Source organism: Diabrotica virgifera, chromosome 9 (genome assembly GCF_917563875.1).
Source record: "Diabrotica virgifera virgifera chromosome 9, PGI_DIABVI_V3a".
Lineage (NCBI taxonomy): Eukaryota > Metazoa > Arthropoda > Insecta > Coleoptera > Chrysomelidae > Diabrotica > Diabrotica virgifera.
The window spans coordinates 3,599,561-3,611,699 of NC_065451.1; the positions used below are offsets into that span (position 1 = coordinate 3,599,561).

At 31.9% G+C, this 12,139-nt stretch overlaps 1 protein-coding gene across 1 annotated transcript in view; it reads right to left on the bottom strand.

The window, feature by feature from the left end:
* The window catches only part of LOC114326574 (discoidin domain-containing receptor 2-like), a 675,178-nt gene that overhangs the window by 368,553 nt on the left and 294,486 nt on the right, over window positions 1-12,139 (bottom strand). The window contains exon 5 of the mRNA XM_050661786.1: window positions 9,108-9,315. Coding sequence (XP_050517743.1) covers window positions 9,108-9,315 — 208 coding nt within the window. The remainder of the gene's footprint in view (window positions 1-9,107; window positions 9,316-12,139) is intronic.

Genomic DNA, 12,139 nt, shown 5'->3' on the forward strand with positions numbered 1-12,139 from the left:
GAACATAGAAAATTTAGAGAATCTAAATGTGGTAGTTGTGCTAGTTTATAATCTCTATGTACATTTATGAATATTGAACGATTATTTCATTATTTAATCGCTCCAAACCATTACGTCCCTCGCTTTTGGTTTTCGCAATAACTATAATATTGAATTCTGTTTAACTAACTTTCTAAATATTCTATATTCCATATTTTATTAAGCGATATATTGGAACAAACAGAAACAGAATCATCTAGATAATTTGTTAATATAATAAATGAAAATTGCGATGGGAAAGTAGGACGCAAAATCAATTAATGCATAGAGGGAATTTTTAAAAATTGCAGATCTACTATTATAATTATTAGAGATAAATTGGTTATAATTATTTATTTATTAATTTTGGGAATTCACACAAAAAGAATAGACATATTGTTAGTGTGTAATTATTTATTTGAAAAATGGTTGCTCTGTTATTGTGGCATTATTAAATTCTCTAAATAATAGATTATTAATTATTATAATTTACATTGAGTTTGTCTGTTAACCAAAACCCTGATTGTATTTATAGGGGGCGGCGAATCCCCAAAACAGGGAGGCACTATAAAGCTAGAGTGGAGTTCATAATGGACAAGAGAAAAAGCCTTGATTGGCTTAATTTTCTCGCGCTCGCGAACCCTTTTGACGTCATATCCTAGTATTTTTAATAACATTTCTCCTGTCTCGTATAAAATTATTTTGTTTACTTTGGAGTTTCATACAGTTTTTGAAGGGGTAGTGTTGAATTATGTGTGATTACTATGGAAAATAAAAGTAAATACTATATTATGTGCTGTTTAGTACCATTGTGTTAAAGTAGAACCATTAAAACCCCCAATAAAATATTTATTGGATCACTAGTCGATAACGTTTAATAGGTATTAAAGGCATTTTAGTCAATTCTAAAAATCTTCATGCATGTGAAAATAATTTTAATGTAAGTATTTGATGTCTGTTGTGTGCTTAATGTTTTTTAAAAGATCAAGTGTATTTTGAACAAAAAGAAAATATGTCAACTTTTGGTATATTTTGGTATATATACATTACAGATTGAATGATATTTACCTACACAATATTTTTCTGGAACTGTTGTTACTATAAAATTAAAATTAACTAATCATAATAATAAAGATTTATGTTCATAATGGGTAAGTTATCATACTGCCGTTTAGAAAACCCTCTTCGGTCATTAAAAAAATTGTCTTAACAAAAACATTAAAATATTATAGTTTACAGCAACTATCTAAAGATTTATAAAACTGAGATACACCCTAAAATAACTACAACAAGTAAATGAAAATCAAACCTAATTAATTAATGGCGCGGAACTTGATCATTTTTATCTTTATGACGTCACGGTCAATGAGGGCGCGTCTTGGATGGGCTGCTGAAATTTGATTTTTTCCTCGATTTTAATCGTTTTTAGGGGCCAAACGAAAGCCAAAAAGAACTTTGAAATATATTTTACATTATGTTAAAATGGGATTTATAGCATTCTTTTCGAATTTAAAATTGTATGCGAGTTCCCTATTGGCGCATTTTTTCCTTGTTGATTGTCATTAATGTTACAAATGAAATTACTCTATCGGGGTATTGTAATTTTTGCTGTCTCGTCTTTATGGTTGTTTATTTAATAAAATATGTACTTTGTAATTGAAGCACATCTTCTTATGAACTATAAAACCCCGAACTCGTTCAACAACACCCCTATCCAACTTCCATAAGTTTCAACTGGCGCGGTCGAAGTCGCCTCCATCCAAATTGAATAACAATTATCAGATTATCCATTGTTTTGATAGTGCGCCATCAGTTCGAGGGGTCAGTTGTTTTTCCTGCAAAGTGCCCAAGTGGCCTGCACCTTAATAAAACATGGCTCCTAAAGCAACAGACGTCGTTACATCGGAAAACATAGACGTATCGATAGAAGATATTGGAGGATATGAGAGTGTTATTCGATTTGGATACAGTAATTGAATTATATAAACTAAAACAAGGTGGTTTACAATATACGTATGTATATAGTGAGGGGAAAAATTAAGGAATAAATTCATTTATCTCAATGGAAGACAACCATTGGACGAAGCGAATTCGTGGATAAGAGCAAGTAAGAGAAGGAAGAGCAGGTATCATGGACACAGTTTGGATTCCGCGATGCCTTAGACACCGAGAGGCTCTATTCGCTGTCCAAGTGCTTGTGCAAAGATGCAGGGATGTTAAGTGTGACGTGTATATTTATTCTATCGACTACAAAAAGGCATTTGATAGAGTAAAACATGATAAACTCATAAACATCTTGAAAGAAGCGGGATTAGATGATAGAGACTTGAGAATCATACATAATTTATATTACAACCAAACTGCCAATATTAAAATGGATAACCAACTTAGAGAGGCAGTCTCCATAGATAGAGGAGTGAGGCATGGATACATTCTGTCCCCGGTGTTGTTTAATATATACTCTGAATATACGAGCAAGCACTGGGAGAAATACAGAAAGGCGTATTAGTCAACGGAGTGCGTCTAAACAACATTAGATATGCCGACGACGCAGTAGTTTTTGCAGATAGACTAAAAGTTTGCAAATAATAATGTCGCGCATATCAGATATATGTAAGTAGAGAACACGGACTTGATCTCAATACGAAAAAAAAAAAAAAAAAAACAAAATACATGGTAGTCAGTAAACGCGAAATATTAAATACACAGCTTTCGGTTAACCAACAACCAATTGACATGTGGACAGCTGAATATACCTTTAGTGGAGTCACTGAAGGTGGATATGAGCTATTACCTCCGATTTCGTTGAACCTCCATCGATTTGGATGAAAATTGGTGAGTGGTTAGAGGATATCTCAAGGAACAAAGGTGACATGGTGCCAATTTGCGCTTTTACCCTGGGGGTGGATGCCACCCCTTCTCGGGGGTGAAAATTATTTTATTAAAAATAACCCCATAATTCGATAGAGGGACTAACTCTAAGCTAAATTTGTTATATAAAGTTATTGAAATTAATCATACCTTTTTGGTTATTACAGATTAAAGATTTTAATTTTTCCTGAGAAAATGCATGTTTTTAACCGATTTTTTATAAATAATTCAAAACCTATAAGTTTTTACAAAAAAGTTATTATTACCAAAATTGAAGATAATAAAAAATAAAATAAATTTCTTACTAGAAAAACTTTTTAGTGTTAACTAAAAGTGAGTTATAGGTAATTGTATTTTATATTTTTTTCGGTGAGTACCCAAATCTAAGTATTCAAGCTTAAATAACGGGAAAATATGCATTTTATAACACAAACTTATTAAACATTTGTCAAAGTATTTAAAAATATCCATCAGATGAGCCCACGAACAAGTTGATAGCAATAAAATTTATGCTCCAAAAATTTTTCAAAATTTATATTTTAAAAATTTTTCCAAAAAGTGTTATTGTTTTTTTTTTAAATACCTCCATTAATTTTGAGACGTGAGATTCACCTAAAAACCATTTAAAAGCTAAAACTAAGGGTTTGTAAACCACGTTGAACTTAATATTTTAAACCCCTTACTTTTTTAAAAATAAAAGGTTAAATTGCCCGGCTATATGGTTCTCGCAGGCAAAATTTAAGCTTAAAACTTTTCTATCTCGGTTATTTTGTAGCCTACAGAAATAGTAAAACAGGTAAAATATTTGATACAGAAAAAACTAAAATTTGATTATATATCATTTTTTTCGTATATTGAGTATTTTTGAAGTTATTACTAAAATAAAATGAAAATTACGATTATCTGAAAAATTCTGGTTTTTTAAAATTATATCTTTTTTTTCAAAAATATGCATTCTAAACCGGTCAAAATTGTTGAAATCATTAATTATGCTAATATAAAGAAACTCTTGTAAGGAATTCTATAAATTTTAATTCTTGTGGAAATGGCGATGTTTTATTTTTCACTTTTTCCAAAAAAATCCAAAGGGTTCTCTTATTTTCATCATAACTTGCTTAATTTTGATGCTATTAACGTCTTATGGAGCTCATTTGATAGGTATTCTGAAGTACTTTGACAAGTGTTTAGTAGATATATTTTATAAAATGCATCGTTTTCCCGTTATTTAAGCTTGAATACTTAGATTTGCGTACTCGTCGAAAAAAAATTACCTTCAATTACCCATATCTTACTTTGAATTAACATAAGTGTAGTTCTTTAAATGAGAAGTGTATTCAGCTTTTTATCACCTTTAATTTTGGCAATAATAACTTTTTTGTAAAAGCTTATAGTTTCTGAGTTATACGTGAAAAAACAGGTTTAGAACATGCATTTTTTTACGAAAAAATAAAATTTTTAATCTTTAATAACTCAAAAAGTATTGATATATATTAATAACTTTATATAACAAATTTTGCTTAGAATTTGTCCCTCTATCGATTTATGGTATTATTTTTAATGAAATCATTTTCACCCCCGAGAAGGGATGGCATCCACCCCCAGGGTAAAAGCGCAAGTTGGCATCATGTCACCTTTGTTCCTTGAGGTATCTTCTAACTACTCACCAATTTTCATAAAAATCGATGGAGGTTCAACGAAATCGGAGGTGAAAACCTTCAGTGACTGCACTACTTGGTATCAACATAAACAGCTCATAGAACCCATTAAGTGAAATAAAACAACGCATAGGAAAAGCGAGATCAGCGTTCATAATGATGAAGTGTCTGTTCAGAAGTCACGAGTTACCTCTTTCTACCAAAATCTCTATCATCAGGTGCTATATATTTTCAGTAGTAATTGCAAGAGCTCTAAAATTATCGAATTTTCCCGAGTGACACTTTGACAGTTTTAATTTCACGACCCGAAGGGGAGTGAAATTATGTCAAAGTGTCACGAGGGCAAAAATTTGATAATAATTTTACAGATCGAGTGCAATTTGCTGCGATTACTTCATGAATAAAACTGTTCAAAACCAAAATTTTATTGTAATTTATTTATGTAAGTACAAATTAGTACAATTAAACACACAGTGTTATAAATATTTGACGGTTTAAAGTCATCACTTTTATAATTTTTAAAACATTAATTGTCATTAATGCCACTGAATGTATTTTTTCGTAGCAACGAAGGGCATCTGACGTAATATACTTGACGACGGGATATTATCAAAAATTATCGGGTATAATATCACAAGAGAGTGAGAATAAATTGAAAATAATGCGACAGTTTTTCGAAAATTTGTTGTCTGGCAATAGACACGAGAGCCCGCAGGGCTCGAGTGGCTATTGCCCAATGACAACAAATTTGAGTAAAATGAAGCATTATATTCTTATTTATTCTTACTGTCGTGTGGTATTCGTAAGATTATTTTTTAATACGTATATTATGGATATTTTCTTAAATGTGACAGTGTCAAAACTAGGAAACTGGTTGCCATTAAACAGAAATAATCTACTTAAAAAAATTCTATCGGTAATTTTCGACAGTAGATAATTCTCAGTATAATTTTAATCTAATTGGACAGAATTAGGCACGTAATCAAATATCTTACTATACGATTAGAAGTTAAAATCATTAAAAAATAATCACTTTAATTTTTATTTCTGTAGCTTTCTATTGGTCAGAATATTCTATGAATAAAATAATCTACGTTATTATACTTTAAGAACACTCGAGGCATTTGAGATGTGGTGTTACAGACGCATTTTAAGAATTTCGTGGGTGCATCGTGTAACTAATGCTGAGTTCCTACGTAGAATAGACAAAGAATGCGAGATTATGAGATTATTAACGCAATCAAAGAGCGCAAACTCGAATATCATGGCCATATTATGAGGAATATAGCTTGTTGCAACTCATTCTTCAGGGTAAGGTATTTGGAAAGAGAGGATCAGAGAGAAGAAGAATATCATGGCTTCAAAACCTGAGAAAGTTACATCGACTACCAGACTATTCAAAATAGCAGCAAGCAAAATTAGGATAGCCATGCTGATCGCCAACATCCAGAACCGATAGGCACCGTAAGAAAGATGAGAAGAGAAGTAGGGGCAGACAACAAACCAGGTGGACTAATGGCATCAAGAGAATAGCTGGCCACGAACCAATGCAAAAAACAACGAAGAGAAATGAATGAACACACCTAAGGAAGACTTACATCCGATGATTGATGGAATATAGTTTGATGATGATGACGATACACCACCCTAATCGAAAAAGTGAAAAATTACAAATTAATGTCTTGGTGCTGTGATGAATTAAACAAGTAAGCAAACGTTGAAATCCGAAGACTGCAGTTTTCATTTTCATAAAAATTAAGAAAGTATAAGTCTCCCTCTACATATAGGAATCTTAAGAGGGGAAAGGAGGAGGTTGATTTTTGTTTCAGGCAACTGGATTTGCAGTTGATTCGTCGAGACAGTTAATGACGATATACTCCCACCCCCAGTCAATCTTCATCCCAACTTCCCTAAAAAAATCACAAAAAAGAATAAAAAGGCCATGGCCACCCAAAGACATAACAAACGCTAACACAATGGCACATGCCAAATAAAAAAAATACTAACAAAAAAACATTAAAAAACCTGGCCAGAGTGATGACACTCTGGAGTCTGCTCAGCCGAAAGTTCTGGTAGTCTTATGGAAGCTCGATGCTCGGATACACAAAACGCATAAAGACGACACCATAAAAAGAAGATTACTGGACTAAAGCGCCCCACGCTCTCTTGTACTTCTCCTGACGCAGAGAAGACTTCAAATGGGAGTCTCGCTTCCCCAGACTCTCACATGACAAGCATTATTATGATAGTATGGAGGAGTGCCTGAAGAGTATTGGGGCTTGGATGATTCATCCTTGATCTATCTGGCCAATCCTCCTGACCCCAATGAATTGTACCTGCGGGTACGCAAGACCTATTTAAGTCGGGGATTACATTGAGTGTGTGTATGATGCGGCGATATATCCAGATTATTTGCAGTTATAACAAGAGGCTATTAGTCCATTATTTCACGGTTTTTGCTCTAAATTTTAAAGAACCCCTTGGATTGACATGAAATTTGGCATACGTATAGCTTACATGTCAAAGAAAAAAGTGATATCGTGCCGATGTGTGCTTTTGCCCTGGGGGTGACTTTCACCCCCTTTTGGGGGTGAAAAAATATATGTCCAAAATAAGCCCGGAAATGGGTAAACTGACTAATTTTAAGTAACTTTTGTTCTATAGAGCTTTTTCGCCAAGTCAACACTTTTCGAGTTATTTGCGAGTGAATATGTTCATTTTTCAACAAAATAACCACATTTTTAGACGGTTTTTCGCAAATAACTCAAAAAGTAAGTATTTTGTCGAAAAAAACGTTCTTAGCAAAAATATAGCCTATAAAAATGTAAAAAAATTGGTATAGGCGTTAGGTCTCTGGATCTCGTAGAACCAGAGTTATAGCCAATGAAAAATAGATTCATATTCACCAAATTTCAAATAGAATATTTCGACGTGAAATATCCAAAAAATTAAGCACTTTTTGGGAAAACCTATTATAACTTTTTTAAAGCGTTTAAAAAAAGATTTATTTCTCTTGTTACAAAAAGATTATAGCATTAAATTTAAGCAAGTTACGCTCAAAATAAAGTTGGTCCCTTTTGTTTTTGCAAAAAAAAATCGGGAAGACCACCCCCTAATTAGCAACTTAAATGAAATTAATCGTTACCGCTACACAAATTATTTTACTTATGTCGTGTTTATATGATCTGTAAGTTTCATCGATTCAAAGTGCTTATTTTTGAAAAAATTTGTTTTCACAGTAAAATTTTTTAAAATTTAATTTTTGAAAAATATGCTTTTTTTCAAAATAACTTAAAAATTGTTAGAGATACCAAAAATCTCGAAACACAAAAAAGTCAGATTTGCTTTTCTGAATATCATGTATTTTTTTTTGTTTTTCTCTTAGACAAAAATTGATTAAGATTTGGTGTTTCTAAATTTGCATACATTCGAGATCAGTGACTCGTTCAACCCCTTTTAACTACAGCCCTTTTAAAAATAAGGACTTTGAACCGATGAAACTTATAGATCATATAAACAATATACACACGAGTCAAGAAACTTGTAACGTCGTAACGATTAAGTTCATTTAAGATACTAATTAGGGGGTGAATTTCTCGATTTTTTTACCAAAACCAAAAGGGACTAACTTTATTTTGAGCTTAACTTGTTTAATTTTGATGCTAGAAAAACAAAAATGAAGCTTTTTTTAAACACTTTAAATAAGTTGAAATGAGTTTTCCCCGAAATGTGCTTCATTTTTGGTTATTTCAAGTTAAAGTATTCCATTTGGAATTTGACGAATATGAACCTATTTTTCATTAGCTATAACGCTGCTTCTACTAGGTGTAGAGACGTGACATATACACCATTTTTTTATTTTGTTTACAGGCTATATTTTTGATAAGAATGTTTTTTCGACAAAATACTTACTATTTGAGTTATTTGCGAAAAACCGTCTAAAAGCGTGGTTATTTTGTTGAAAAAATGAACATATTCACTGCCAAATAACTCGAAAAGTATTGACTTAGTGAAAACACTCTATAGAACAAAAGTTACTTAAAATTAGCCAGTTTATCCATTCCCTGACTTTTTTTGGACGAATATTTTTTCACCCACAAGAGGGGGTGAAAACCACCCCCAGGGCAAAAGCACATATCGGCACAATATCACTTTTTTTCTTTGACTTGTTAGCTATGTGTATGCCAAATTTCATGTCAATCCAAGCGGTTCTTTAAAATTTAGAGGTTTTGCAATATTTTACAGTTAAAGAACGGACTATATACCTTCTTAAGTTAGGAACATATGATATGCTCTACTGTTGAAATCTAAAGTAAATGGACCGGAAAACCGAGACCAAAACCTATTTTATTTGTTTTGCTAACTTTCCAAGGTAAAAAATGTTGATTTCTATAAGTACGTCTTAGTTCGATAAAGGTACGAAAGTGATTTTCAAGGATTACTTTTCTTTTAACAATATACGTATGTATCAATGAAATTACTTCTTCACTCAGATAGTTATAAATATTCTGTATTTAAAAAAACCTAAATTTTGAATGCTGTATTGAATTGAGATGTACTCACCAGAATCGAAGGCGATCTCGCTGATCAGCATCCATTTGTCTGCAAACGACAGCCGAATCCTCACAAACCTTGCAGGTCTTCCTCGAAGCTTAATGGTAACGTTTCGAGCATTTTCGCGCATGCGATCAGAAGGTATGATGGCGCGAACACCAGCCGATTGGTACTTTTCGCCATCGAGAGCGAACCATACCTCGGCTGAGGAGAAGATCTGTAACAAAGAGGTAATAATTAAAACACTGTATAATAACTAAACTAATGTTTCGTCATTATGATGAAATATCACAACTATTGGCGTTAATGATCAAAACAAAGGTAGAAATGAATAAACAGTGACTGGCCACTGTCGATCGTCGAGGTTGAAAAGATAATCCGATAGAGCTGAGTATTGGTCGAAATAGCTGCCTTAAATTTCTTAGATAAACTGTAAAGTTTTTGGGCATTTTGACTTTCCTCGTGAACCGAGGTAGAATTATTGTTCTTTCTTGATACTTAACGCTTTGATTTTGGCTTTTTTTTGTTTTCTACAAATAGGTACGTTGTTGGGTTTGATGTTACGTGATGTTTTTTTTCTTGATTTTTGGCAAGAGTCAATTATTAATCAAAATGATATTCTTCTCGACGACTCAGCCATGGGTATATTCCCCGATTAGGTATTTTTCTCCTACGTTCATCCCAGAAAGCTACACGATATAAAAACGTATAGTCCTCACATATTTATTTAACACATTATCATTAAACAAGCTGAAAATGCGAGCATTATCATAACAAAAACTTTGTTTATTTACGTATTTTAATTAATAATATGGAAAACTGCTATTATGAAAAGTAGTTTAGAATTAATAATTATGTTTTAATGTGCAATTATATCATTTTAATTTAAATGTTATGAACTATAAAGGTAGTTTACTTTTGATCGAAATTCATATTTTTTATATACCTCGTATAAAATTAAAAAAAATTTATATATATGGTCATAAATCTTAGAACATGAAGAGGTTTTTATGAAGAATAACTTTTCTTCGTCAAATTAAAAATAAAAGTATAAATGAAAATGTTGTTGATATCCATAATTTGAGAAAAATCTTCAAATATTTTTTTCCATTAGAAGGATGTAATTGTACATATCAGACCATAACTTTTTATACCAAACAATATTATTTCATATACTGTCGGTTCGCTAAACTCAGACACAACTAGTTAGTGATTTTAGTCAATAATTTTGCCAATTTGGCAAAAAAATAATTACTAATTAGTTAATAATTACTAAATAATTAGTAATTTTTTCAATTTTGGCAAAATTCGCAAAAACAAAAAATTACCTACTAAAATTACTAGCCAGTTGTGTAGAGTTTAGCGAACCGACTATATTTTAATTTCATAGCAAATGGAACAGTCCATTTATCATAAATGGGAGGCTGTATACCCGTATAAACCTTTTTAAAGCTGTTAATAAATAATTATTGCGTTTAAAATGTACTCAAATTGTATTTTTGAACATCTTATTTATTTTATATAATAATTAAATGCACTATCAAATGTCATTGATGTTTTATTAATACTTAATTTAAAATTTAGTTTGACATTCACGAAGTGTCAAACTCAAATGTAAATAACCTATGCTTTGCTTAACAAATTGAAATTAAAAAACTAGCCTGTAGATCTGGATCCCGCGTATGAAAAAAAAGTTGATTAATAGCAAGCTGAAAATTTGTTAATAGCTTAAGGGCGTCTAGTCGGATAAACTTTGATATATGGGAACACTGGAACAGGGGCAGTTTTAATTGTGAAAGAGGTTAAAAATTTGGAACGGCCACACCACGAAAACGGCACATTTATTTTGTCCGACAGCATAGACTTAAACTCTCCGAACAGAGATTAAACTCTCATGCAAAAATCAGACTACTATTTATCACCTGTCATAATTCCTGTCATTTGACATATTCTACATGTTCCACTCATTAAAACCCCCATTTGGTAATAAATAGCAGTCTGATTTTTGCATGAAAGTTTAATCTCTGTTCGGAGAGTTTAAGTCTGTTCTGTCGGACAAAATACATGTGCCGTTTTCGTGGTTTGACCGTTAAAAATTTTTAACCTGTTCTACAATTAAAACTGCCCCTGTTCCAGTGTTCCCATATATCAAAGTTTGTCCGACTGGACACCCTTAAGCTATTAACAAATTTTCAGCTTGCTATTAATCAACTTTTTTTCATACGCGGGATCCAGACCTACTACTTAATAGAAACGATTTCAGCTGGACGTGTAATGTGTCGGCAGAAAATAAAATGATTGTGACGTCACATTTTAGACTTTGAAGTCGATTATCTCGAAGACGGTTAGAAATATCGAAATGCAGTTTTCAGATTTGGATTCAGAAGAAAAAACTACATAACTACATTGATAAATTTGATCTGAATATTGCAGGAGCGGCAACGCAATAACACACACACTTTTGCGAATTTATAAACGAAATGTTTTCGTTGAAAAATAATATTTTTAAAGGTACAAAAATTATTGAAAGCTACGATGGAAAGCTTGCTGCTAACCAGTGTGAAACAAATAAAGATAGTGCTCAGCTTAGTTTCTATCCTAAGAAGTCACGCAGTCCTTTAGAACAGTTTTCTCAATAACTGTTGAATGCGCTAAAGACTATCGCATAGCATAACAGTGCATCAACGTGTCGTCATCCAGTCATCTGATAAAAATAATACAGCTAGACTTAGCTTCTAGCTACATGGATTAATCCTAACGTAAAAACATGCATTCGACTTACTTGTTTTACACAAAAGACTCACAAACGACTTTTTTTGACTTTAAAAGTTAGAGATTTTAAGACGTTCTTTAAGGAGATTTTTTAACCGAACCAAAAAACAAAAAACACCCAAAAACACAAAGACATCTGGAGACCAACGAAAATGAAGATATTAAAATGGTAAGAAGATATTATTATTATATGTTAATATAATACTGTTATTATTTTAAATTTTAACACAAAATTTAAATTCTTTGGCTGAAGTACCTACACATATTAT